Below are 27,085 nucleotides of genomic sequence, written 5' to 3'. Positions count from 1 at the left end.
GCTGCCCCCCTGGCTCTGGCCCTTAATTCCCCATGGATAACCTGATTTTTTTTGACAGCGGGATTTGGGGACTTTTTATCTCGCCATGTGACCCAGGAAATCCAATTAGCCCAAGATGGCAAAGATTAGGGCGCAAGGAGCATCTCGGGGAGGTGGCTTTACATAAGGGGGGAGGTGGCAGGTGACACCCCCCCATCCACCACGGGGAGGTGGGGACGTGCCCCCCCGGTGTCCCCGTGGGGTGACTCGGGCAGTGGGGGGTGGTTTTGGGGGGGTCCAGGGGCTGGGGGGGCATGCTGGGTGTGTGTCCCCCCCACGCCGGGGGTGCTGCAGGTGACGGGGGTGGGGACAGAGGGACAGGGAGTGGTGGCACTGGGGGATTCTTCCCGCAGGGAAAAGGGAGTTAATTACGGGGGGGTGGGGATAAAGAGCCCCCCCTTAATCCCGCCCCGCTCGGGGCCGCCCCTCGCCCTCCCGCTGCCTTAAGCTCTTTAATGGGATCGTGGCTCAGCCTTCATCCTCCTCATCCTCCTCATCTTCATCCTCCTGCTCCTCCTTCCCCCCCCGCCCACCAGCCCATCCCCCAGCCCGGCAGGACCACGGGACCCTCCAAAACCTGGGGATGGGTGGGATCCCCCCGGCCCCCTTTTCTCCAGTGGTGCTGGTTTTGGGTGGGCATTGCAGCGGGGACCCCACGCCCTGGGGGCCAGTTTGGGGCCCCCAAAGGTCCTGCAGGTCCCCCGTGGGGTTTGGGGTCCCCCCAAATATCCTACAAGCCCCGGGGTGGGGTTTGGGGACCTCCTAAAGGTCCTGCAGGTTCCTAATGGGGTTTGGGGTCCCCTAAATGTCCTGCGGGTCCCCAGTGGGGTTTGGGTCCCCAAATGTCCTACATGCCCTGGGGTGGGGGGTGGGGTCCCCCAAAAGCCCTGCGGGTGGGTTTGAGGTCGGATAAAGCCCCGCAGCTCAGAGGGGCCCCCGGGGGGGGGGGCATGGGGTGGTCTCCGTGTCCCCGCCCTGGTGTCCCAATGTCGCACCTGGCACGCGGCCCTGCCTTGGGGACACTCTGTGCCCGCTGTCCCCGCTGTCCCCGCGCGCACAAAGCCCCTTCTGAGCCTGTAATGAACGCGGCGCTAATGAGGGGGGTCCAATTAAAATACCAGCCCCCCCCCTCCCGGGCAGTGCCGGGCAGGGGAGCTCAGCCCGGGGGGTCCCCACTGTCCTGTGCCCTCCCCGCGTGGCGCGGCGCTGGCCCTGATGTCACCTCGCTGTCCCCTCGGCCCCTCGCCCACGAGTGGGGAGCACCGAGGAGGGGGTGGGGGGTGAGCCGACACCCACCCGGAGCCACCGCGACCCCCCGCCCAGGTAGGGACACGCGGGGAGTGGGGGGGACACAGAGACAAAGGGACCCCCCCTCCCCCAGCACCCCCAAACCGGGATCTGCTCCTGGGGGAGTTGGGGGTTTGGGGTGCAGGGACCCCATGGGGGATGGGGTCCCTCATTTTGGGGGTGCCCATCTGAGGGGGAGGAGGCTCATCGTGGAGGAGGCGATGCTCCTTTTTGGGGGTACCTGGAGTTTTGGGGTACTTGGTGATTTGGGGACACTCGGTGTTTTGGGGGGATCCTGGTTTAGGGGGGTGCTGGGTGTTTGGGGGTATTTGGTGGTTTTGGGGGACATTTGGTGTTTTGGGGGGTACTCGGTGGTTTGGGGGGTACTCAGTGACTGGGGGTACTCGATACTTTGGGGGTACCCTGTTTTGCGGGGGTACTCGGCATTTTGGGGAGGACTCGTTGTTTTGGCGTTACCCGGTGTTTTTTTGGGGTGCTCGGTGGTTTTTGGGGTCCTCTGCTCGTGGGGAGCACTCACTGTCATTTTGGGGGGGTCCAATTCCACCCCTCGGGGGGGGGCGATGCCTGATTGGGGGAGAGGATCACAGCTGTCCTCGGGGGCTTTAGGGTGACCGTGGGGGAGTCCCGAGTGTCCCGGGGGGTACAGGGTTGCCCGTGGGGGGGACCACGCCCGTCCCCACTAGGGGGGGGGGGTCGTGGCTGTTTGGAGGTGTCACAACTGTCCCCACGGGAGCACACGATCGTCCCTGAGGGGGTCACAACTGTCCCGCGGGGGCGTCACGGCTGTCTGGGGAGGCTCACAAATGTCCCCACGGGCACACACGACTGTCCCCACGGGGGTGTCACGGCTGTTTGGGGGGGTCACAACTGTCCCCACGGGGGCGTCACGGCTGTTTGGGGGGGGTCACGGCTGTCCCCATGAGAATACACGATTGTCCCCGGGGGGTGTCACGGCTGTTTGGGGGGGTCACAACTGTCCCCACGGAGGTGTCATGGCTGTTTGGGGGGGTCACAACTGTCCCCACGGAGATGTCACGGCTGTCTGGGTGTGTCACGCCTGTCCCCACGGGAGTACACGATTGTCCCCCGGGGGGTGTCACGGCTGTCTGGGGGGTGTCAAACTGTCCCCACGAGGGCACACGCCTGTCCCCCTCGGGTGGGGTCGCGCTGCCCGGGGTGGAGGGGGGGTCTCATCCCCGCACCCCGATATCTCACAGCCCCATCCCGGCTCTCGCCTCCCCCCATCCTCTCTCGCAGCTCCGCAGCCGCAGCCACCTCCTCTTTCCTCCTCCTCCTTCCTCCTCCTCCTCCTCCTCCTCCCGCCCCATCCTCCTCCCGCCCCATCCTCTTCCTCGGGCCGGTTTCCGGCCGGGCCCCGCCGGGGACTTTGCTCCATCCCCGCTTCCCCATCAATCATCAACCAGGGCCGGCAGCGGCCGCCACGACCTCCCCCCGTGCCGCGCCGGGCCCCCCTGTTCCATCAGCATCATCATCGTCACCTTCCTCCCCACCCTGCGCCCTCCCGCGCCCCCGCAGCCGCCATGTCCTCGGCCCCCCGCCAAGTGTCCCTTCAAGAAGCGGGGCAGCCTCCAGACCCCCTCCCTGCAGGTGAGACCTCCCCAAATTACCCCCACACTCCCAAACCCTCCCCTCCATCCTCAACTTCCCTCGACTCCCCAAAACCCCCGATCTTTCCCCCACCACGCGGTGACGCCGCGCGTGGGGAACGCGGAGCGGCCGGGGTGGGTTGGGGGCAGGTGTGTGGTTTTTTTGGGGGAAGGGAGAGGAGCAGGGTTGGTGTTGTTTTTTTGGGGGTCCTCGCCGCGGTGTGTGGTGGTTTTGGGGGTGGCAGCGGCGTGGGGGTCCCTGTGAGTGTAGTCCGTGCCCCCACCACGGCAGCCCCGCTGTGGCGCAGTGGGGGAAGAGGGGAGGAGAAAGGGGGACCCCAAAAGGGGCTGGAGGGGGTGGTGGCTCCAGGGCACCCCGGGTGGTCTCGGGGAGAGGGGGGTTGGTGTTGATGGCACGGGGGGGGCGATGGTGGCGCTTTGGGGTTGGCGCTCTGAGGGGGCTCGGGGGCGTCACCGCGGCCGCCGGGAGTGGGGGTGGCACACGCGTGACACGGCGCGGGGGGGGAGGTGGCACTTTGAGGGGTCTTGGGGTGCCATCCTGCCTGTGGCTGTCCCACCTGGGGGTGGCACGGCGTGGGCGAGAGGACCCCTGAGGGGTGTCACTGGGCTAGGGGGGGGCCTCAGGGGGTCCCCGGGGCTGGTCCCGGCAGTGGGTGACCCACGCGTGTCCCCCGGGGGGGTGGCACAGGATGAGGGGGAGGGGAGGTGGCACTTTGGGGTTGTCACCAAGCTGGCAGTGGGGAGAGGGGGAGGGGGTGTCTCAGGTGCCACCAGGGCACCTGCCACATGCCACCCCACACGTGGGTGGCACATGGGCGGGGCATGGGGCACGGGGCACCCCGGGTGTCACCTGTGCTCAGGTGAGGCAGTGCTGGCACGGCCTGGGGACACCGGGGCCACCCCTGCCCCTGGGGGACACCAGGGCCACCCCCGGGGGTCTCCCAGCCCCTCCCCACTATGGGGGGGATGCTCCTTTGGGGAATCCCCCACTCCCCCGGGCTGCGCTGGGCATTGGGGAGGCTCTTACTGGTGGCCCCAGTTTAACCAGTAGGGCCTGATTTCCAGTGCCCCCCACAAAGGGTTCTGGGGTGGGTTTGGGGGTGCACAGGGGGTGTTGGCGCATGGGGTCTCCGGGCACCCCCCAACTTGATTCGAGCAGGGGGTGCTCTGGGGGGGTTGGGCTGTGGTTTGAGGTCGCTCCCCATAATGGGAAGGATGGGGGAGCAGAGAGCAGAGTGGGAGGTGGAGAGGGGGACCCCAGGGTAGTGCCCCCACCCCAAGCCCCTCATTCAGTGCTGGCTCCTTCCCACCCTCCAGGGGTCCAGCAGCCCCCGGGAGGGGAGGGGCTGGGAGGGGCTGGGAGTTGGGGGTCCCTTCCTGCCCTGGAGCTGCCTCAGTGTCCCCTTGGTGAGGTCATAGGGGGGGTCTGGGAAGCACATCCCAGTTCTGGGAAGCACATCCCAGTTCCATACTGGGGGGAAGGGGGTTTGGAGGGGCCGAGGAGCCCCCCCAGCCCCCCCAGCTGAACCTGCCCATCCCTGCAGAGCTGCGGGGGGGGCTGGGGGCGCGGCCCCTGCAGTCGGCCCGGTCCCTGCCCGGGACCCCCCACTGCCTGAAGCACTTCCCGGTGGATCTGAGAACCTCCATGGATGGCAAGTACAAGGAGATTGCTGAGGTGGGTCCTGGCACTGCCCCTGACAGCGCTGGGGGGGATTTGGGGTGGTCTCCCATCTCCCCCTCCCATCATTCCCCCCACACCTCCCTCCCCTTTTCCTGAGAGCCTTCCCAGCCCAGCTCTGGGGCTGAGACCTGGCACAGCTCATGGCATGGCTGAGACCTGGCACAGCTCATGGCACAGCTCATGGCATGGCTGAGACCTGGCACAGCTCATGGCAGGGGTGGGCCTGGCACAGCTCATGGCATGGCTGAGACCTGGCCCAGCTCGTGGCAGGGCTGTCCCCAGGAGCTGTGGTGGCACTGGCCCAGCTCGTGGCAGGGATGGCAGTGACAGCTGGTGACAGGGCTGTCCCCAGGAGCCCTACTGGCCCTGGCAGGGCTGTCCCTGCCCCTTGGTGACAGGGCTGTCCCCAGGAGCTACCCTGGGGCTGTGGTGGCCCTGGCAGTGACCGTGTCCCTGTCTCCATGGTCAGTGCTGTCCCCACGACCTGTTCTGCCCCTGGCAGGGCTGTCCCTGTCCCTGCGGTGACACTGCTGAGCCCAGGAGCTGTGCTGTCCCTGTCCCTGCCCCTTGGTGACACTGCTGTCATCAGGAGCTGTGTTGTCCCCTGCCCCTGTCCCTGCAGTGACAGTGCTGTCCCCTGGACCTGTGGTGGCCCTGTCCTTGTCCCCGCGGTGACAGTGCTCTCCCCAGGAGCTGTACTGTCTCCTTGGTGACAGTGGTGTCCCCAGGAGCTGCAGGGAGGTGTGGTGGCCCTGTCCCTGCCCCTTGGTGACAGTGGTGTCCCCAGGAGCTGCAGGGGGCTGTGCTGTCCCTGTCCCTGCCCCTCGGTGACAGTGGTGTCCCCAGGAGCTGCGGGGGGTGTACTGTCCCCTCGGTGACAGTGGTGTCCCCGGGAGCTGCGGGGGGCTGTGCTGTCCCCCTCGGTGACAGTGGTGTCCCCAGGAGCTGCAGGGGGCTGTGCTGTCCCTGTCCCTGCCCCTCGGTGACAGTGGTGTCCCCAGGAGCTGTTCTGCCGCTCGCTGGCAGAGAACGAGATGCGAACGGCCCCGTACGAGTTCCCCGAGGAGAGCCCGATCGAGCAGCTGGAGGAGCGGCGGCAGCGCCTGGAGCGCCAGATCAGCCAGGACGTCAAGTGAGCTCCGGGAGGGGGTGATCCCGGCCCTGGAGGGGGGTTTTGGGGTGGTCCCGGTGCCCCCAGTGCCTCCCGGTCCCGCGCGGGGGGTGCTCTGTGCCGGCTCTGTGTCCCCTCCCCGTGGGTGTGTCGCTCGTGTGTCCCCTCCCCCGTGAGCTCCCTGCCGGTTGCCGTGCGGTGTCGCTGGGGTTTTTTTGGCATTAACGGGGTGTTTTCTCTCCCCGGCCCCCTCCCACCCCCCATTTCTGTCCTCCCCCACCCCTCCCCTCCCCGCCAGACTTGAGCCCGACATTTTGCTCAGAGCCAAACAGGACTTCCTGAAAATTGACAGTGCCGCTGACTTACAGTGAGTGTCCGGCCTGGGACACCCCTGGGACAGCCCTGGGGACACGGGGGCTCTGGGGACCCCTGGCCCTGCCCCTGCCCCACCCATCCCCCCATCCCACACAAAGCCCAGGGGTCCCCCACTGGCACCGACAGACCCCCGTGCCCAGGCAGGGGTTGGGGGCAGCCAGGGTGGCCCAGACCCCCCCTGTCCTGGCCCTGCCCTCCCGGGGGTCCAGCTGTGTGTCCCCTCCCTCCTGTCTCCGCTTTGGGGTCGTGTCTGTCACGAGTTGGTTCTGTCCTGTCCCTCTCCCCCACTGCTCAATGTGCTCGGCGGGGCTGGGGGCTTGGGGAGGGGGACAGGGAGGGACACGGGATGGGGACAGATGTGGCACTGGACATGGGGTGGGGACAGATGTGGCACTGGACATGGGGTGGGGACAGATGTGACACTGGGATACTGGGATGGGGACACACGTGTGTGACTGGATGTGAGGACATGGGAAGGGGACAGGTGTGGCACTGGACATGGGCTGGGGACAGACCCTGTCACTGGACACAGGGACACAGGGTGGGGACAGATGGAGCACTGGACACTGGGATAGTGGGCTGGGGACAGGTCTGTCCCTAGCTGTGGGTTGGGGACAGATGGGACACTGGACATGGGATGGGGACAGACCCTGTCTCTGGACACTGGGAACACTGGGATGGGGACAGATGTGTCACTTGGCACTAGGGACAGGCCTGTCCCTGGCTGTGGGTTGGGGACAGATGTGTCACTGGATACTGGGAGCACTGGGCTGGGGACAGATGTGTCGCTGGGTGCTGGGATGGGGACAGATGTGTCACTGGGCTGGGGCCAGGCCTGTCCCTGGATGCTGGGCCACGCTCTGGGGACAGAGCCATCAGTGTCCCCACCCCCCTCCCCCCAGGCTGTTCAAGGAGCAGGGCTCTGACCTGGTGGATCACACCCCCAAGGAGCGGGAGGCGCTGCTGGAGCGGGAATTCCAGCGGGTCACCATCTCCGGGGAGGAGAAGTGCGGGGTGAGCCTCCCCCTCCCGCCCCACCCCACACACTGGGGGGGGAATTCTGCAGGTTACCAACCCCCTTTGGGGTGTCCCCTGCCCCCAGGTGCCCTTCACGGACCTGCTGGACGCGCCAAGAGCGTGGTGAAGGCGCTGTTCGTGCGCCAGAAGTACATGGGGCTGTCCCTGCAGAGCTTCTGCAAGACCACGGCCCGCTACCTGCACGAGCTCTCCGGGAAACCCCCCGAGAGCCGCCCCCAGGACGAGGTGCCCGACACCCCCGTGGCTGCAGGTGAGGGCAGGGAGGGGGGCTTGTGCTGAGACGGGTTTCTGAGGGAGCTTTGGGACTTTTGGAGGAGTTTTGGGGGATTTGGGGGTGGGGTGCTCTGGGGTGATGGGGAACTCCCCAAGAGCCGCCCCCAGGACGAGGTGCCCGACACCCCCGTGGCTGCAGGTGAGGGCAGGGAGGGGGGGCTTGGTGTTGGGATGGGGTTTTGAGGGGTTTGGAGGAGGTTTTGGGGTGGTTTGGGGGAGGTTGGGGTGATGGGGAGCTCCCTGAGAAGCCCCTTGAGACCACCCCTGTGGCTGCAGGTGAGGGCAGGAGGGGGGCTGGTGCTGGAGGAGTTTTTGGGGTTTTGGAGGAGTTTTGGAGGATTTGGGGGGGTTTGGGGTGCTCCCCAAGAGCTGTGCCTATGAGGAGATGCCCGACACCCCTGTGGCTGCAGGTGAGGGCAGGGAGGGGGGGCTTGGTGTTGGAATGGGGTGCTGGAGGAGTTTTAGAGGGTTTTGGAGGAGTTTTGGGGGGGTTTGGGGAGGTTTGGGGTGCTCTGGGGTGATGTGGAGCTCTCCAAGAAGCCCCTTGAGGAGGTGCCTGAGACCCCCATGGCTGCAGGTGAGGGAAGGGACGGGGTTCTTGGTGCTGGAGGAGTTTTGGGGTGTTCTGGAGGAGTTTTTGGGGGGTTTTAAGAGGTTTTGGCGTGCTCTGGGGTGATGGGGAGCCCCCTGAGACCCACAGTTGTGAGGAGGTGCCCGAGACCTCCGTGGCTGCAGGTGAGGGCAGGGAGGGGGGGTCTTGGTGCTGGAATGGGGGGGCTGGAGAAGTTTTTGGGGGGGGTGTGAGGGTCCCCTCGGCCTCTTTGGGCTGCTGGGGGGGATCCCCCTGGTCTCTCTCTGTGGAGCTGTGGGGTGCCCTCGTGTTTTGGGGTGCTGTGGGGTGACTGTGGGGGGGGTCCTGTGGCTGCAGATGCCCCCGTGCACCCCCCCTTTGCTGAGCAACACCCCTACGAGACGTGGGACCCCCAGAAGATGCCGGAGGACCTGGGCTACGGGCTCAGGATGGTGGATGGGGTCGTGCACGTCTACACCAGCCAGGACCCCACTGACAAGTGAGTCTGGGGTGGGGGGAAATGGGGGTCCTGGCGTGGGATTTGGGGCTGTGGGGACCCCCAGCTGTGTGTATGTGTCCCCCCCTTCCCAACAGGAGCACGGAGCTGGACCTGCCCTACCCCGACCTGCAGGAGTTCATCGCAGACATGAACTTCCTGATGGCCCTGATCATCAACGGGCCCATGTGAGGGGCAGGGGGCACTGGGGGGAATCGGGGGCAGCAGGGGGATAAATGGGGGCAGCAAGGAGGATAAATGGGGCAGCAGGGGGGGGTAAATTGGGATAGCAGGGGGACACCAGGGGGGCACAAATGGGGACACCAGGGGGGTCAGAGGTGGGAACACCAGGGGGGGATAAATGGGGACAGCAGGGGGGGAATAAATGGGGACAGCAGGGGGGGAATAAATGGGACATGAGAGGGGCACAAATGGGGACACCAGGGGGGCATAAATGGGGACACCAAGGGGTCATAAATGGGACACCAGGGGGACATGAGGGGGTCATAAATGAGACACCAGGAGGGTCAGAGGTGGGGACTTCAGGGGGGTCATAAATGGGGACACCAGTGGGGTCATCAATGGGATATCAGGGTGACACCAGGGGGATCATAAATGGGACACCAGGGCGGCATAAATGGGGATGCCGGGGGGAGGGGGTCAGAGATGGGGACACCAGTGGGGTCATAAATAGGGACACGACACTGGGGGATCATAAATGGGGACATCAGGGGGATCAGAGGTGGGGACACCGGGGAGGCCATAAATGGAGACCCCGGGAGGTCTGCGCTGGGGACAGGGACACCAGAGCTTTGGGGATGGGGGACAGAGAGAGGAACAGACCCTCGAGTGGGGACAGAACCTGTGGAACAGCCCTGAGGACACGGGTGGGGCTGGGTCCATCCCTCCCTCTGTCCGTGGGCACCGTGTCCCCTCACCCTGGTGAGGGGACTGACCCTTTCCTAACCCAAAATTCGGGCAGCAAATCCTTCTGCTACCGGCGGCTGCAGTACCTGAGCAGCAAGTTCCAGATGCACGTGCTGCTCAACGAGATGAAGGAGCTGGCGGCGCAGAAGAAGGTCCCGCACCGCGACTTCTACAACATCCGCAAGGTACCCCCCAAATCCTGGGGGGGCTCCTGGGGGTTATTTCCCCCCTCCCCAGGGCTGAGCATCGCCCTGTCCATGCAGGTGGACACCCACATCCACGCCTCGTCCTGCATGAACCAGAAGCACCTGCTGCGCTTCATCAAGAGGGCCATGAAGAAGCACCTGGACGAGATCGTGCACGTGGAGAAGGGCAAGGAGCAGACGCTCAAGGAGGTGTTTGAGACCATGAACCTCACGGCCTACGACCTCAGCGTGGACACCCTGGACGTCCACGCGGTACGGGGGTGGGGGGCACCCAGGCACCCAGGGGGGCTTCTGCAGGGTGGGCTCTGAGGGGGTGGTGGGTGGTCTCAGCTCACACCTCACATCCTTGTCCCCCTTCCAGGACTGGGGGGATCTCCAGGGGTGCTGGGGGGGTTCTGGGGTAGTCCTGCTGTGGGTGGGGGTGTGGGGGGTGATCTCAGCTCCCACCTCACACCCGTGTGCCCCTTCCAGGACTGGGACATCTTTTCCAGGGGTGCTGGGGGGGCTCTGGGTGTGATAGGTGTTCTCAGATCCCACCTCACATCCTTGTCCCCCTTCCAGGACCAGGGAGATCTCCAGGGGTGCTGGGGGGGCTGTGGGTGTGATGGGTGGTCTCAGCTCCCACCTCAAATCCATGTCCCCCTTCCAGGACCGGGGGGATCTCCAGAAGTGCTGGGGGGGCTCTGCTGTGGGTGAGGGGGTGATGGGTGGTCTCAGCTGCCTTCTGTGTCCCCTCCCCACCCCCAGGACCGCAACACCTTCCACCGCTTCGACAAGTTCAACGCCAAGTACAACCCCATCGGGGAGTCCATCCTGCGCGAGATCTTCATCAAGACCGACAACCGCGTGGACGGGAAGTACTTCGCCCACATCATCAAGGTGACACTGCCACCCCTGCCCCCCTGCAGTGCCCTCTGCCCCGTGGCCGTGTGCCCCACCTGGCAGTACCACCTGTGTGCCCTCCTTGGTGGCTGAGGGGTGACAGTGGGCACATATCCCCCCCCACGTGTCCCTGTCCCAGTGGCCGAGGGGTGATGGTGTCCCCATGTCCCCCCAGTGTCCCCTCCCCAGTGACCGTGGGTGATGGTGCCTGTGTCCCCCCTGTGTCTCCTCCCTGGTGACCGAGGGTGACAGAACCTGCGTCCCCTCAATGTCCTCTCAATGTCCCCTCCCCAGTGGCCGTGGGTGACGGTACCTCATGTCCCCCCAGTGTCCCCTCCCTGGTAGCTGTGGGTGACAGTGCCCATGTCCTCCAGTGTCCCCTCCCTGGTGACCAAGGGTGACATTATTTGTGTCCCTCAGTGTCCCCTCCCCGGTGGCCATGGGTGACAGTGCCCATGTTCCCCCAGTGTCCCCTCCTTGATGACCAAGGGTGATGGTGGCTGTGACCCCCAGTGTCCCCCCATGGCCTTGGAGTGACGGTGCCCATGTCCCCCAATATACCCTCAATGTCCCCTCCCTCATGCCCGTGGGTGACGATGCCCATGTTCCCCCAATGTCCCCCATGGCCTTGGGGTGACAGTGCCCGTGTCCCCCCAATGTCCCCCAATGTCCCCCCTGTGGCCTCGCAGTGACGGTGCCTGTGTCCCTGCAATATCCCCTCAATGTCCCCTCCCTGGTGGCCGACGGTGACAGTGCCCGTGTCCCCCCAGTGTCCCCTCCCTTGTGGTTGTGGGTGACAGTGCCCATGTCCCCCAGTGTCCCCCTATGGCCTTGGGGTGACAGTGCCCATGTCCCCCAGTGTCCCCCTATGGCCTTGGGGTGACAGTGGCCGTGTCCCCGCAGGAGGTGATGGCGGACCTGGAGGAGAGCAAGTACCAGAACGCGGAGCTGCGCCTGTCCATCTACGGGCGCTCGCGGGACGAGTGGGCCAAGCTGGCGCGCTGGGCGGTGCAGCACCGCGTGCACTCCAACAACGTGCGCTGGCTCGTGCAGGTGCCGCGCCTCTTGTGAGTGGGGGGACCCCTGGGGACCCCCTGGGGGCAGGGCACCCCTACCCCAGCTCCCCCATCCTCTGCCCCCCCTGCGCCCCTTCCCCTCCCCAAGTCCCCTGTTCCCGTTCCCTGCTCGCCCCATCCCATCTCCCAATCCTCACTCAGCCCCATTTGCCCGTTCCAGTCCCCAGGCCACTCGTTCTCGTTCCCTGCTTGCCCATTCCCATCCCAAATTCCCACTCTGCCCCCATCCTCCAGTTCCCCCCTTCCTCCAATCCCATCCCCAATTCCCATTCAGCCCCATTTGCTCATCACCAGCCCCAATTCCCCAGTTCCCCCAGCCCCAATTCCCTCCTCAGGTCCCCCATTCCTCCAATCCTATTCCCAATTCCCATTCAGCCCCATTTGCTCATCACCAACCCCAATTCCCCAGTTCCCCCAGCCCCAATTCCCTCATCCCCAGCCCCAATTCCCCCATTCCTCCGTTTCCATTCATCCCTATTTCCCCGTTCCCATCCCCCGCTCCTCCATCCTGTCCCAAATCCCCCGTTCCTGCCCCCATTTCCTCATCCATCCCATCCCAAATCCACCCCCCATTCCTGCCCCCATTTCCTCATCCATCCCATCCCAAATCCACCCGTTCCTGCCCCCATTTCCTCATCCATCCCATCCCATCCCATCCCATCCCATCCCAAATCCCATCCCATCCCATCCCATCCCATCCCATCCCAAATCCACCCGTTCCTGCCCCCATTTCCTCATCCCTGTGGGTGGGGCTGTGCCCGAGGGTGGTCCCAGCCGCTGCCGATGCCCCCGCAGTGACGTGTACCGGACCAAGGGGCAGCTGGCCAACTTCCAGGAGATGCTGGAGAACATCTTCCTGCCCCTCTACGAGGCCACCGTGCACCCAGCCCAGCACCCCGAGCTGCACCTCTTCCTGGAGCACGTGAGTGTCCCCCCAGGGACCCCCAGCACGGGGGATGGGCTGGGGGGACGGGAGGGTGACCCCAAACCTGTGGGTGCCCTGCAGGTGGATGGCTTTGACAGCGTGGATGACGAGTCCAAGCCAGAGCATCACATCTTCAACCTGGACAGCCCCCTGCCCGGGAACTGGGTGGAGGAGGACAACCCACCCTACTCCTACTACCTGTACTACATGTACGCCAACATGACCGTGCTCAACCACCTGCGCAGGTGAGGCACCCCCGGGGCACCCCAGGGGCACCTACGGACACCCCCGGCACCCACCCACCCACGGACATCCCAGGGGCACCCACCCACACCCCATGGACACCCCACGGGCACCCCCGGCACCCAGGACACCCCACGGGCAACCCTCAGCTCCCACCCACCCATGGACACCCCTCAGGGAGATGGGGATCCCCTCAGCACCTACAGGCACTCCCCAGCTCCCACAAACACCCCTCACGTCCTACAGACACCCCTCATATCCCACAGACACCCCTCATGTCCCACAAACACCCCTCATATCCTACAGACACCCCTCATGTCCCACAGATACCCCTCATATCCCACAAACACCCCTCATGTCCCACAGACACCCCTCATATCCACAGACACCCCTCATGTCCCACAAACACCCTCATGTCCACAAACACTCTCATGTCCCACAGACCCCCCTCATGTCCCAAAAACACCCCTCTACCCCACAGACACCCCTCATATCCTACAGACACCCCTCAACTCCCACAGACACCCCTCATGTCCCACAAACACCACTCATGTCCCAAAAACACCCCTCTACCCCACAGACACCCCTTAGCACCCACAGACACCCCTCATATCCCACAAACACCCCCTCATGTCCCAAAAACACCCCTCTACCCCACAGACACCCCTCAACTCCCACAGCCCCTCCGTTGTGGTTGTGGTCCCTCCAGTGCCCCCCCCAGTGCCCCCCGCTGTGGTTGGGGGTCTCTCCGGTGCCCTCTTGCTGCGGGGGTGCCCCTGCTGAGGTGTTCCCCCCGTGTCTCAGGAAGAGGGGCTTCCACACGTTCGTGCTGCGGCCGCACTGCGGCGAGGCCGGGCCCATCCACCACCTGGTGTCGGGGTTCATGGTGTCCGAGAACATCTCCCACGGGCTCCTGCTGCGCAAGGTGAGCGGGGAGGGGGCCCTGGGGACACACACACACACAGGGGACCCCCGGGGTGCCCAAGGGATTGGAGGTTTTTTGGGGTTCTGACCCCGCTGGGTCACCAGCGCCGGGCCCAGCCCTGCTTCGTGTCCTTGTTTAGATGAGGGGATGGGTCCACCATCAGCAGATGTGCAGATGGCACCAAGCTGGGGGGGTGTTGGTGTGCTGGAAGGCAGGAGGGCTCTGCAGAGGGACCTGGACAAGCTGGATCCATGTTCTGATTCCAGTGGGATGAGGCTCAACCAGGCCAAGTGCCGGGTCCTGCCCTTTGGCCACAACAACCCCACGGGCTGGGACAGAGTGGCTGGAGAGCAGCCAGGCAGGAAGGGAGCTGGGAGTGTGGAGGGACAGGAGCTGAACAGGAGCCAGAGTGTGCCCAGGGGGCCAAGAGGGCCGATGGATCCTGGCCTGGATCGGGATCAGTGGCAGCAGGAGCAGGGAAGGGATTCTGTCCCTCTGAGGCCACCCCTGGAGTGCTGTGTCCAGCTCTGGGCCCTCAGCTCAGGAAGGACATGGAGGGGCTGGAGCAGGGGCAGGGAAGGGCAACGAGGCTGGGGAAGGGACTGGAGCACAATTCCCATGGGGAGAGGCTGAGGGAGCTGGGGGCTCAGCCTGGAGAGGAGGAGGCTCAGGGGAGACCTCAGCACTCTCTCCAGCTCCTGACAGGAGGGGAGCCAGGGAGGGTTTGGTCTCTTCTCCCAGGAAGCAGCAGTGGGACAAGAGGGTCTTAAGCTGTGCCAGGGGAGGTTTGGGTTGGATATTGGGAAGGAATCCTTTCCAGAGGGAGTGCTCAGCCATTGGAATGGGCTGCCCAGGGAGAGGGTGGATTCCCCCTGGAATTTGGTCCCTGGAGGGGGTGGATTCCCTGTCCCTGGAGATGTTTAAGGACAGGCTGGATGTGGCATCAGTGCCACGGGCTGGGAAGCCACGGCGGGGTTGGATCGAAGATTGGACTGGATGATCTCTGAGGTCTTTCCCAACCTGGCTGATTCTGGGATTTTGGGATCCTCTGTGCCCCCCCCAGGCCCCCGTGCTGCAGTACCTGTACTACCTGGCCCAGATTGGCATCGCCATGTCCCCCCTGAGCAACAACAGCCTGTTCCTGAGCTACCACCGCAACCCCCTGCCCGAGTACCTGTCCCGGGGGCTCATGGTGTCCCTGTCCACCGACGACCCCCTGCAGTTCCACTTCACCAAGGTGGGGCTTTGGGGAGGGGGGAACCGGGCAGAGACCCCCCTGGGGGGGCTGCGGGGTGGGCACTGGTGGGGGGCTAGAGGGGCCAGGGAGGGAGGAGGTGAAACCCCCATCCAGGGGGATGGGAGGGAGTTGAGGGGGGTCTGTGGGGTCTCTGTGGGTGAGTGGGAGCTGAGGGGTGTCCCTGGGGGGATCTCTGGGGGTCCCTGTTCCAGGACCCCCTGATGGAGGAGCAAAGCATCACCACCCAGGTGTGGAAGCTCAGCTCCTGTGGGGTGTCTGTGGGATGTCCCTGGGGTTTCAGTGGGGGGTCTCTGAGGGGTCTCTGGGGGTCCCTGTTCCAGGAGCCCCTGTTGGAGGAGCAAAGCATCACCACCCAGGTGTGGAAGCTCAGCTCCTGTGGGGTGTCAGGGCTGTCTGTGGGGTGTCAGGGCTGTCCGTGGGGTGTCAGGGCTGTCTGTGGGGTGTCAGGGCTGTCCGTGGGGTGTCCCTGGGGGGTTTCTGAGGGGTCTCTGGGGGTCCCTGTTGCAGGAGCCCCTGATGGAGGAGTACAGCATCGCCACCCAGGTGTGGAAGCTCAGCTCCTGTGACATGTGCGAGCTGGCCCGGAACAGCGTCCTCATGAGCGGCTTCTCCCACAAGGTGATGACGCCTTTCCCCACATCCCCCTTCCCAATTCCCCCATTCCCGTGCCCCCATTCCCCTCCCCTCATGGTGCCAGGCCCACCCCTCAGGTGAAGAGCTACTGGCTGGGCCCCAACTACCAGCGGGAGGGCCCGGAGGGGAACGACATCCGCCGCACCAACGTCCCCGACATCCGCGTGGGATATCGCTTCGAGACGCTGTGCCAGGAGCTCACCCTGCTCACCCAGGCACTGCAGGGGGCCGAGCTGGAGCCCATCCAGGAGGAGGGGGGCATCACCATCTCCCTGGGCGCACACTGAGACCCCCCAGAGAACCCACCCCCCCAGGACCCCACGGGATCGCCCGACATCGCCGACGCCCCCCGGGCTCTGCCGCCGTCCCCCCGACCTGCAGGCGCTGCAGGGGGCAGGGCTGGAGCCCACCCAGGGGGAGGGGGCGTCACCACCGCCCTGGGCACACACTGAGACCCCCAGGGACCCCCCCAGGACACCCCGACATAACTGATGCCTCCAGGGCTCCGCCAGCATCCCCCCACCCACAGGGGCTGAGCTGGAGCCCACCCAGGGGGAGGGGGCGTCACCACCACCCTGGGCACACACAGAGACCCCCAGAGACCCCCATGAACCAACCCCAGTCCCTCACTGAGACCCCCAGTGCCCCCAGGGCTCCGCTGCCATCCCCCCACCTGCTCCCACTGCTGTCCCGGTGCCACCGAGGGGGACACGGTTTGTTGGGTCCTCGTCATTTCTGCCTGGTTTGGGTCATTTTTTGGGTCTTGTTTTGTCATTTTTTGGGGTCTTTTTCGGGTCTTTTTCTGTGTTGTTTTTTTACCTGGTGTTTCTTTGCTGGCTTGGGCCCTGCCAGGTTTGGTGGCACCAGGAGGTGACACAGGGACAGAGTTTGTTGAGTCTCCTCCATTTCGTCTGCTTTTGGTCATTTTGGGGGTCTTTTTTTGGCCTTATTCTGGTTTTTAACTGGTGTTTCCTCACTGGTTTGGCTTGGGCCCTGCCAGGTTTGGTGGCACCAGGGGGACACAGTTTGTTGGGTCCTCTTCGTTTTATCTCTTTTTGGTCTTGTTTTGATCATTTTTTTGCCTTTTCCCGCCTTTTTTAACCAGTGTCTCCTCGCTGGGTTGGGCTTTGGTGGCACCAGCAGGTGGCACAGGGGGGGTCCTGCCTTCACCCCCCGTGTTGGGGACACCGTGACAAGTCGGGGGTCCCTGCTGGGGGTGTGGGGGTCCCAGCCCCTCCCCCCAGCTCCTGATGCTGCTTGAACCCCCCCCACCCTCTCTCTGTCCACTCTCCCCCCAGGGGACATGGGGACAAGCCCAGGGGGCTCCTTGAGGACCTCAACCCGGGGTCTCTGCCCCTTGGCACGGCACGGGGGGACACGGGGTGGTGCTGAGGGCAGATCCCTCCTCACCCCCACCGGGCTGAAGGGAAAGGGCACACAATGTCCTGTCCCTGGGCCCCCTTTTCCCAGGATTTATGGCCCGGATGAGGCTTCTGCCATCCCTGGGGGGGAGAAGGGCATCACCCCCCCATCCCTGCGCCCCCAAGTCCGACCCTGCCCCCCCCCGCCCGCCGGAGCCGCTCCCGGGAAAACCAGGAAAACAAACAAAAACGGTTAATCCCAAACAACCCAACCCCGCCCCAGCATGGAAAATAAACTCTTTCAGTAAAACGCCGGAGTTTCAGTGTGGGAGGGAGGGAGCAACTAAGAGGGGGAGGACTGAGAGAGGCGGTGGGCTTTGTCCACTCGGGGAGTGAATTTGGGGGTCCCCGAGGGTCGGGGAGGGATGCGGGGCGGGGTCCGGGGCAGGGGTGGCGGTGCCAGCGCTGGCACCGAGCCCTGGCACCCGCCTGGCAGGGACCACGGGGGCGGGGAGGGACGAGGGGAGGGACAGGAGGAGGGGCAGGGAGGGCTCGGCCACCCCCCCCCGTCCCTGTCCCTCTCCCCAGTCCGTCCGGGTCCGTGCCACAGTCCCGCAGAGCCGCGGCCGGGGGGGCACCATGGTGGTGACGCTGGGCTACTGGGACGTCCGGGGGGTGAGTGGGGCCGGGGGGGCACAGGGGGGCTGCTGGGAGGTCCTGGGGTCCCCGAGGGGGTGGTGGTGGTCTGGCGGTGCAGGGGGCCAAAGGGGGGGTGTTGAGGGGTTCTGGAGGTCCTAGGGTAGGAATGCAGGATGTCCCAGGGGGTTTTGGGTCCTGAGGGGCACAGGGTGGAGGTGTGGGGTGCCAAAGGTGGGCGCTGTGTGTGTCCCCCCCCAGCTGACCCACGCCATCCGCCTGCTGCTGGAGTACACGGAGACCCCCTACCAGGAACGCCAGTACCGCCTTGGCCCAGGTGAGGGGGGGCTGTGAACCCCCCAAACCCCGAGACCCCCTCCCCCTGCTTTGTGCCGTGTCAAAAACCCACGGAAGGGGGGGGAGGGACGCCCCGTTTCCAACCGGTCCCTCTTTCCCCCCACCACGCCAACCCCGTCCTGCAGCTCGGGGGGGGAGAGTCACACCCACACCTCTCCAAAATCGGACTTTGACCCCTCCCGGGGGCAGCGTCGTTCCTGATCCGCCCAGGGCTGGGGGGGCACACGCGGCTCCGGGGGCAGAGCGGAGTCCCTCTCCCCGGGGTTCTGGGGGAGCCCCCCCTCCAATTGCTCTGCCCTCCTGCCCCCCCAGCCCCCGATTTTGACACGAAGGATTGGACCAACGAGAAGGAGAAACTGGGGCTCGACTTCCCCAATGTACGTGATGGGGGCGGGAGGGGCGCGACGCGGGGAGAGGAGGAATCACTGTGGCTGACCCCCCTCCGGAACCCCCCAGCTCCCGTATCTCATCGACGGGCCCGTCAAGCTGACCCAGAGCAACGCGATCCTGCGCTACATCGCCCGCAAGCACAACCTGTGTGAGTTAGGGGGGGGTCGCAGCACCCGCCAGGGTCCCCGGGGGTCTTTTTATGGGGATGGAGGTGACACCTCCCGGTGCCGCAGGTGGCGAGACGGAGCAGGAGAAGCAGCGCGTGGATGTGCTGGAAAACCAGCTCATGGATTTTAGGATGGGCTTCATCCGGCTCTGCTACGACCCCGACTTCGTGAGTACCCTCGGGCTGGAGGGGGGCACGGGGGGACGGACCCCGCCAAGCCACAGGGCCGTCCCCCCACGTGGGACAAGGGCACCGAGCCATCAGCAGCGTGGGGGGCTCTGTTGGGGTGCACCCTTTGCCCCCATTCTCCCCTTCTCATCCCCCATTCCCGTCCCCAATTCCCCTGTTCCTATTCCCATTCCCCCGTCTCTGCCCCGGGGGTGCTGCCCTGTGTTCTGTGGGGTCCGGGGTTGTTTCAGCCCCCCCAACCGTCCCCCCTGCAGGAGAAGCTGAAGGCGGGATACCTGGAGCAGCTTCCCAAGAAGCTCCAGGAGTTCTCGCGCTTCCTGGGCTCCCGCACCTGGTTCGCGGGGGACAAGGTGAGTTCAGGGGGCTCTGGGGGGGTGTTTTAGGGGGTCCCTGTGCAATCTGACCACCCCCTGTCCCCCCAGCTGACGTTCGTGGACTTCCTGGCGTACGATGTGCTGGACCAGCACCGCATGTTCGTGCCCGACAGCCCCGAATTCCAGGGAAACCTGGGCAGCTTCCTGCAGCGCTTCGAGGTGAGGGGGGACAGGGGACAGCCTGGGGACAGCCGGGGGCACCCCAGTGCCCCCATCCCTGGTCCCCTGGTGTCCCTGTCCCTATTCTTGACACCCCTCTGTCCCCACCCCCATCCCCTACACTCTGCTGTCCCTGTCCCCATCTGTCCCTCTCTCCACTCCCCACCACTGACATCGCCGTGGCCCCACTCCAGTCCCCACGTGCCCCTGTGCCTTTGGCTGCAATTCCTGTCCCCCTTTTCCCCATCCCGATCTACTCTGTCCCCACCCTTGTCCCCTTTTTCCCCATTTCTGTCCCCTTTGTCCCCATCCCTTTGCCCTTTGCCCCCCGCCCCCCTCCCTCTGGCAACGTCTCCTGGTGTTTCCAGCCCTGTCCCTGTGTCCCCAGCCCTGTCCCGTGTCCCTATTGCTTTCCCCACGTGTCCCTGTCCCCCCCCCAGTCCCTGCTGTCTCCCCAATGTCCCCCCGTGTCCCCCCAGGCCCTGCCCAAGATCTCCTCCTACATGAAGACCCCACGGTTCATGAAAACGCCCGTTTTCTGGTGCACAGCCAAGTGGGGCAACACCAAGGAGTGAGGGGGGGACCCCCACAAACCCCCCAAACTCACCCCTGTGCCCCCCAACTCCCCCCACCCCGAATAAATCGTGTGTTCTCTCCCCTGTCCGTCTGATTTGTGGCTTCACTGTAGGACCGCGAGGACCCCCCGTTTGTGGGGTGACCTCCGCGGGGGTGGGGGGCTGTTGGACTCTCCTGCAGCCTGGGAGGTGGCAGGGGGGGCTTCTCTCTGCACCCCCAGGATAAGGGAGACCCCCTGAGTGTCTGTGCCCCCCCAGCATAACGAGACCCCTCCTTAGGGAGTCGAAAGGGGGACCCCCCTGCAGCTTGAGGGGGGGGCACAGAGGGATTCGTGGCCCCCCCGGGATAAGGGGGACCCCGTGGAGTGTGGGGGTCGCAGAGCCGTGAGGACAAGGGGGTCCCGTGGGGATGGGGGAGTCGCCGAGTTCGCTGTTAAGGGGTCCCCATGGAACTGAGGGGGTCGCAGAGCCGTGAGGACACGGGGGTCCCACGGGGAAGAGCGGTCACAGAGCCCCCTTAAGGGGGACCCCGCGGGGATGGAGGGGTCGCAGGACTCCCACAATAAGGGGGTCGGATGCGGAACGGGGGGTCGCAGAGCCCTCAGGACAAAGTGGGGGGCGCCCGGAGCGGGGTCCCTTCCACTCGCCCCGCCCCGCCCCAGGCAGGGGCGTGGCCTTGGTGCTGTCACGAGCCGGGAGGCGTGACCCCGGGGGTTGCACGTGCCGGGGGCGTGGCCGCGGGTTTTTTCCACGTGTCGGGGGCGTGGCCGGGGTCACGGGCTCCAGTGGGGCGCGGCGTGCGTGGGACTCCTGAAAATGCTCTTACACACCTTTTTCAAACTTAATCCCTCCATTCAGACTTCTTCACGCTAATTTTTAACGCTCCGTCGTTACCGATCCTAACTCAGGATCGGCTCCAGGAGTGCAGTCAACAGAACCAGTTTTCTTTCTCCACCCCCCATTCCCACACAGCCTCTCCAGGCCCCCCGGGGGTCCCACGCAGCCCCCCCGCACCTTCCCCGGGGTTCAGGGGGTGTTCCACGATCCCCCCTCACCTGGAGCCGTGCTGGCCCCTCCGCTCCTCCCTGCGCTGCCGCAGCACCTTCTCCAGGCTGGGCCTCAGCGCTGCGGGGGGGGCTGAGCTGGAGCCCACCCAGGACGAGGGGGGTATCACACTCTGAGACCTCCGGGACCCCCAGAGAACCCCCGGGACCCCACGGGACCGCCCGACATCGCCGATTCCCCCAGCGCTGGCAGCTCACCCTGGCGGGACACCCCAGCACCCGCCCCGCAGCGCCGACGCGGGTGGGGAGGGACAGGGGGAGGGCCCGGGGGTGGGTCCGGGGAGGGCTCGGCCAACTCCCCTGTCCCTGTCCCGTGTCCCCAGTCCGTCCGGGTCCGTCCGTGCCACAGTCCCGCAGAGCCGCGGCCGGGGGGGCACCATGGTGGTGACACTGGGCTACTGGGACATCCGAGGGGTGAGTGGGGCCGGGGGGGGCACAGGGGGGTTGCTGGGAGGTCCTGGTGTCCCCGAGGGGGTGCTGGTGGTCTGACGGTGCCGGGGGCCGAAGGGGTTGTGTTGAGGGGTTCTGGAGATCCTAGGGTGGGTAGCGTGGGAGTGCTGGAGGTCCCAGGGGGGTTTTGGGTCCTGAGGGGCACAGGGTGGAGGTGTGGGGTGCCAAAGGTGGGTGCCGTGTGTGTGTCCCCCCCAGCTGGCCCACGCCATCCGCCTGCTGCTGGAGTACACGGACACCCCGTACCAGGAACGCCAGTACCGCCCTGGCCCAGGTGAGGGGGGGCTGTGAACCCCCCAAACCCCGGGACCCCCTCCCCCTGCTTTGTGCCGTGTCAAAAACCCGGCTGGGGGCGGAGGGACGCCCCGTTTCCAGCCTGTCCCTCTTTCCCCCCACCCCGCAACCCCGTCCTGCAGCTCGGTGGGGGCAAATCCCTCCCCCCCCCAAAATCGGACTTTGACCCCTCCCAGGGGCAGCGTCGTTCCTGATCCGCCCAGGGCTGGGGGGGCACACGCGGCTCCGGGGGCAGAGCGGGGTCCCTCTCCCCGGGGGTCTGGGGGAGCCCCCCTCCAATTGCTCTGCCCTCCTGCCCCCCCAGCCCCCGATTTTGACCCGAGCGATTGGACCAACGAGAAGGAGAAACTGGGGCTCGACTTTCCCAATGTACGTGATGGGGTTTGGGGGGTATGGGGGGGACGGGGCGCGAGGAGGGAAGGGGAGGGGCAAGATCGCCGGGGCTGACCCCCCCTCCGGAACCCCCCCAGCTCCCGTATCTCATCGACGGCCCCGTCAAGCTGACCCAGAGCAACGCGATCCTGCGCTACATCGCCCGCAAGCACAACCTGTGTGAGTGGGGGGGCCGGGGGGTCGCAGCACCCGCCAGGGTCCCCGGGGGGCTCTGTTTTGGGAGGGTGGGGGTGACACCTACGGTGTTGCAGGCGGCGAAACGGAGCAGGAGAAGCAGCGCGTGGATGTGCTGGAAAACCAGCTCATGGATTTTAGGATGGGCTTCGTCCGGCTCTGCTACAACCCCGACTTCGTGAGTACCCTCGGGCGGGGGGGCACGGCGCTGTCCCCCCACGTGGGATAAGGGGACCGAGCCACCAGCGGCGTGGGGGGCTCTGTTGGGGTTCACCCTTTGCCCCCATTTCCCCCTTCTCATCCCCCATTCCCATCCCCAGTTTCCCCATTCCCATTCCCAGTTTCCCCTCTCTGCCCGGGGGTGCTGCCCTGTGTTCTGTGGGGCCCGGGGGTGTTCTCTGGGGTCTGGGGGGTGTTCTCGGGGTTGTTTCAGCCCCCCCAACCGTCCCCCCTGCAGGAGAAGCTGAAGGCGGGATACCTGGAGCAGCTTCCCAAGAAGCTCCAGGAGTTCTCGCGCTTCCTGGGCTCCCGCACCTGGTTCGCGGGGGACAAGGTGAGTTCAGGGGGCTCTGGGGGGCTGTTCTGGGATCCCTGTGGGGTCTGACCACCCCCTGTCCCCCCCAGCTGACGTTCGTGGACTTCCTGGCGTACGATGTGCTGGACCAGCACCGCATGTTCGTGCCCGACAGCCCCGAATTCCAGGGAAACCTGGGCAGCTTCCTGCAGCGCTTCGAGGTGAGGGGGGACAGGGGACAGCCGGGGGACAGCCGGGGGCACCCCAGTGTCCCCAGTGCCCCCATCCCTGGCCCCCTGGTGTGCCTGTCCCAATCCCAGAGACGCCCCCGCTGTCCTCATCCCTGTCCCCAACACCCCACTGTCCCCATCCCAGACAACCTGGTGTTCCCGCCACTGACCCTCTGGTGTCCCCAACCCCCAGTGTCCCCATCGCTGACCCTGTGGTGACCCTGTCCCTATTCTTGACACCCCTCTGTCCCCACCCCCATCCCCTACACTCTGCTGTCCCTGTCCCCATCTGTCCCTCTCCCCACTCCCCACCACTGACACCTCAGTGGCCCCACTCCAGTCCCCACCTGTCCCTGTGCCTTTGGCTGCAATTCCTGTCCCCTTATTCCCCATCCCTATCTACTCTGTCCCCACCTTTGTCTCCTTTTTCCCCATTTCTGTCCCCTTTGTCCCCATCCCTTTGCCCTTTGCCCCCCTCCCTCTGGCAACGTCTCCTGGTGTTTCCAGCCCTGTCCCTGTGTCCCCAGCCCTGTCCCGTGTCCCCATTGCTTTCCCCACGTGTCCCTGTCCCCCCAGTCCCTGCTGTCCCCAGTGACCCCCCCAGTCCCTGCTGTCTCCCCAATGTCCCCCAGTGTCCCCCAGGCCCTGCCCAAGATCTCCTCCTACATGAAGACCCCACGGTTCATGAAAACGCCCATTTTCTGGCGCACGGCCAAGTGGTGCAACACCAAGGAGTGAGGGGGAACCCCCACAAACCCCCCCAACTCACCCCTGTGCCCCCCAACTCACCCCACCCCGAATAAATCGTGTGTTCTCTCCCCTGTCCGTCTGATTTGTGGCTTCACTGCAGGACTGCGGGGACCCCGTGAGTGTCTGTGCCCCCCCAGCATAACGAGACCCCTCCTTAGGGAGTCGAAAGGGGGACCCCCCTGCAGCTTGAGGGGGGACACAGAGGGATTCGTGGCCCCCCCGGGATAAGGGGGACCCCGTGGAGTGTGGGTGTCCCAGAGGCGCCAGGACAAGGGGGTCCCGTGAGGATGGGGGGGTCGCAGAGCCCTCAGGACAAAGGGGGGTGCGGCCGAACCGGGGTCCCTTCCACTCGCCCCGCCCCGAGTCCTCAAGCTCCGCCCCTGTGAGGGGCGTGGCCGTGGGGGTTTGTGACGTTCAGGGGGCGTGGCCGCCGGATTGTCACGTGTCGGGGGCGTGGCCGTGCGGGTGTCACGTGTCGGGGGCGTGGCCGGCGGTCACGGGCTCCAGTGGGGCGCGGCGTGCGTGGGACTGCTGAAAATACTCTTACACACCTTTTTCAAACTTAATCCCTCCATTCAGACTTCTTCACGCTAATTTTTAACGCTCCGTCGTTACCGATCCTAACTCAGGATCGGCTCCAGGAGTGCAGTCAACAGAACCAGTTTTCTTTCTCCACCCCCCATTCCCACACAGCCTCTCCAGCCCCCCCGGGGGTCCCACGCAGCCCCCCCGCACCTTCCCCGAGGTTCAGGGGGTGTTCCACGCCCCCCCCTCACCTGGAGCCGTGCTGGCCCCTCCGCTCCTCCCTGCGCTGCCGCAGCACCTTCTCCAGGCTGGGCCTCAGCGCTGCGGGGGGGGCTGAGCTGGAGCCCACCCAGGACGAGGGGGGTATCACACTCTGAGACCTCCGGGACCCCCAGAGAACCCCCAGGACCCCACGGGACCGCCCGACATCGCCGATTCTCCCAGCGCTGGCAGCTCACCCTGGCGGGACACCCCGGCACCCGCCCCGCAGCGCCGACGCGGGTGGGGAGGGACAGGGGGAGGGCCCGGGGGTGGGTCCGGGGAGGGCTCGGCCAACTCCCCTGTCCCTGTCCCGTGTCCCCAGTCCGTCCGGGTCCGTCCGTGCCACAGTCCCGCAGAGCCGCGGCCGGGGGGGCACCATGGTGGTGACACTGGGCTACTGGGACATCCGGGGGGTGAGTGGGGCCGGGGAGTGGTGGGTCCTGGGGTCCCCGAGGGGGTGCTGGTGGTCTGGCGGTGCATAGGGGATGTTGAGGGGTTCTGGAGGTCCTAGGGTGGGTCTCGTGGGAGTGCTGGAGGTCCCAGGGGGGTTTTGGGTCCTGAGGGGCACAGAGGGGAGGTGTGGGGTGCCAAAGGTGGGTGCCGTGTGTCCCCCCTCAGCTGGCCCACGCCATCCGCCTGCTGCTGGAGTACACGGACACCCCGTACCAGGAGCGCCGGTACCGCCCTGGCCCAGGTGAGGGGGGGCTGTGACGCCCCCGAGACCCCCTCCCCGTACTTTGTGCCGTGTCGTTCCTGTTTCGTCCGGGGCGTGCCGGGCTGGGGGGGCACACGCGGCTACCGGGACAGAGCGGGGATCTGGGGGAGCCCCCCCTCCAATTGCTCTGCCCTCTTAACCCCTCAGCCCCCGATTATGACTGGAGTGATTGGACCAACGAGAAGGAGAAACTGGGGCTCGACTTCCCCAATGTACGTGATGGGGTTTGGGGGAGGCGGGAGGGGCGCGGCGCGGGGAGAGAGGGGATCACCGGGGCTGACCCCCCTCCGGAACCCCCCCAGCTCCCGTATCTCATCGACGGGCCCGTCAAGCTGACCCAGAGCAACGCGATCCTGCGCTACATCGCCCGCAAGCACAACCTGTGTGAGTGAGTGGGGAGCCTGCCAGGGTCCCCGGGGGGGGTCTTTCTTTGAGGAGGGGGTGGTGACACGTCCTGGTGCCACAGGCGGCGAAACGGAGCAGGAGAAGCAGCGCGTGGATGTGCTGGAAAACCAGGTCATGGATTTCGGGTTGGCGTTAGCCCGGGTCTGCTACAACCCCGACTTCGTGAGTACCCCCGGGCGGGGTGGGCACGGGGGGACGGACCCCCCCAAACCGCGGGTGTCCCCCTACGTGGGACAAGGGGACTGAGCCACCAGCGGCGTGGGGGCCTCTGTTGGGGTGCACCCTTTGCCCCCATTCCCCTCTTCTCATCCCCCATTCCCATTCCCATTCCCACTCCCCGCTCTCTGCCCGGGGGTGCTGCCCTGTGTTCTGTGGGGTCTGGGAGTGTTCTGTGGGGTCTGGGGGTGTTCTGGGGGGTGTTTCAGCCCCCCCAACCGTCCCCCCTGCAGGAGAAGCTGAAGGCGGGATACCTGGAGCAGCTTCCCAAGAAGCTCCAGGAGTTCTCGCGCTTCCTGGGCTCCCGCACCTGGTTCGCGGGGGACAAGGTGAGTTGGGGGTGCTCTGGGGAGCTGCTTTGGGGAACCCAGTGGGGTCTGACCACCCCCTGCCCCCCCCAGCTGACGTTCGTGGACTTCCTGGCGTACGATGTGCTGGACCTGCACCGCGTGTTTGCGCCCAACAGTGCCGAATTCCAGGGAAACCTGGGCAGCTTCCTGCAGCGCTTCGAGGTGAGGGGGGACAGGGGACAGCCTGGGGCACCACTGTGTCCCCGAGTGCCCCCATCCCTGACCCTGTGGTGCCCCTGTCCCTATTCCTGACACCCCTGTGTCCCCATCCCCTACACTCTGCTGTCCCTGTCCCCATCTTTCTCTATCCCCATTCCTGACCCCCCGGTGTCCCCAACACTGACACCTCAGTGGCCCCACTCCTGTCCCCACCCATCCCTGTGCCCTTTGGCTGCAATTCCTGTCCCCTTTTTCCACACCCCTATCCCCTCTGTCCCCATCCCTGTTCCCTCTGATTACACCTGACCCTGTCCCCTTTGTCCCCATCCCTTTGCCCTTTGTCCCCATCCCTCTCACGATATTTCCTTCGGTGTTTCCAGCCCCGTCCCTGTGTCCCCATCCCTGTCCCGTGTCCCCATTGCTTTCCCCACGTGTCCCTGTCCCCCCAGTCCCTGCTGTCTCCCCAATGTCCCCTCGTGTTCCCCCAGGCCCTGCCCAAGATCTCCTCCTACATGAAGTCCCCACGGTTCATCAAAACACCCGTTTTCTACCCCATAGCCAAGTGGGGCAACACCGAGGACTGAGGGGGGACCCCCACAAATCCCCGTGACCCCAACTCACTCTGTGCCCCCCAACTCACCCCACCCTGAATAAATCGTGTGTTCTCTCCCCTGTCTGTCTGATTTGTGGCTTCACTGCAGGACTGCGGGGACCCCCCATTTGTGGGGTGACCCCCGCGGGGGTGGGGGGGCTGTTGGACCCTCCTGGATTATGGGATGGGGG

The 27,085-nt window shown here is 65.6% G+C and overlaps 4 protein-coding genes across 4 annotated transcripts; all 4 read left to right on the top strand.

Annotated features, from left to right (window-relative positions):
- The first annotated feature begins 1,343 nt into the window (after positions 1-1,343).
- On the top strand, positions 1,344-17,266 carry AMPD2 (adenosine monophosphate deaminase 2). Its single transcript, XM_050308930.1, is given in 19 exon segments — positions 1,344-1,362; positions 4,520-4,650; positions 5,658-5,788; positions 6,066-6,134; positions 7,045-7,156; positions 7,245-7,266; positions 7,269-7,430; positions 8,382-8,523; positions 8,619-8,708; positions 9,503-9,632; positions 9,711-9,905; positions 10,401-10,532; positions 11,439-11,602; positions 12,407-12,533; positions 12,618-12,781; positions 13,584-13,704; positions 14,768-14,941; positions 15,470-15,580; positions 15,673-17,266. Coding segments are annotated over 18 exon segments (2,286 nt in total). The 5' UTR covers positions 1,344-1,362; positions 4,520-4,620; the 3' UTR covers positions 15,883-17,266.
- Positions 17,267-17,497: 231 nt separating this feature from the next.
- LOC126636579 (glutathione S-transferase 2-like) lies at positions 17,498-19,886 on the top strand. The gene is made up of 8 exons (XM_050308934.1): positions 17,498-17,631; positions 17,854-17,929; positions 18,262-18,326; positions 18,406-18,487; positions 18,573-18,673; positions 18,949-19,044; positions 19,117-19,227; positions 19,707-19,886. Exons 1-8 carry the CDS (start codon positions 17,596-17,598, stop codon positions 19,800-19,802), a joined length of 663 nt encoding a protein of 220 aa, XP_050164891.1. The 5' UTR covers positions 17,498-17,595; the 3' UTR covers positions 19,803-19,886.
- On the top strand, positions 17,561-26,974 carry LOC126636580 (glutathione S-transferase 2-like). Its single transcript, XM_050308935.1, has 9 exons — positions 17,561-17,590; positions 24,831-24,870; positions 25,076-25,151; positions 25,320-25,384; positions 25,475-25,556; positions 25,639-25,739; positions 26,027-26,122; positions 26,195-26,305; positions 26,791-26,974. Exons 2-9 carry the CDS (start codon positions 24,835-24,837, stop codon positions 26,884-26,886), a joined length of 663 nt encoding a protein of 220 aa, XP_050164892.1. The 5' UTR covers positions 17,561-17,590; positions 24,831-24,834; the 3' UTR covers positions 26,887-26,974.
- LOC126636578 (glutathione S-transferase 2-like) lies at positions 21,154-23,742 on the top strand. Its single transcript, XM_050308933.1, has 8 exons — positions 21,154-21,280; positions 21,515-21,590; positions 21,915-21,979; positions 22,081-22,162; positions 22,255-22,355; positions 22,635-22,730; positions 22,802-22,912; positions 23,564-23,742. The coding sequence occupies exons 1-8, from the start codon at positions 21,245-21,247 to the stop codon at positions 23,657-23,659; spliced, it is 663 nt and encodes a 220-aa protein (XP_050164890.1). The 5' UTR covers positions 21,154-21,244; the 3' UTR covers positions 23,660-23,742.
- Positions 26,975-27,085: the final 111 nt, after the last annotated feature.

The sequence above is a fragment of the Myiozetetes cayanensis genome, unplaced genomic scaffold (genome assembly GCF_022539395.1).
Source record: "Myiozetetes cayanensis isolate MyiCay16 unplaced genomic scaffold, myiCay2020 scf135, whole genome shotgun sequence".
Lineage (NCBI taxonomy): Eukaryota > Metazoa > Chordata > Aves > Passeriformes > Tyrannidae > Myiozetetes > Myiozetetes cayanensis.
Note: the sequence above shows the minus strand (reverse complement) of the source record. Positions and strands in the feature narration are given on the sequence as shown.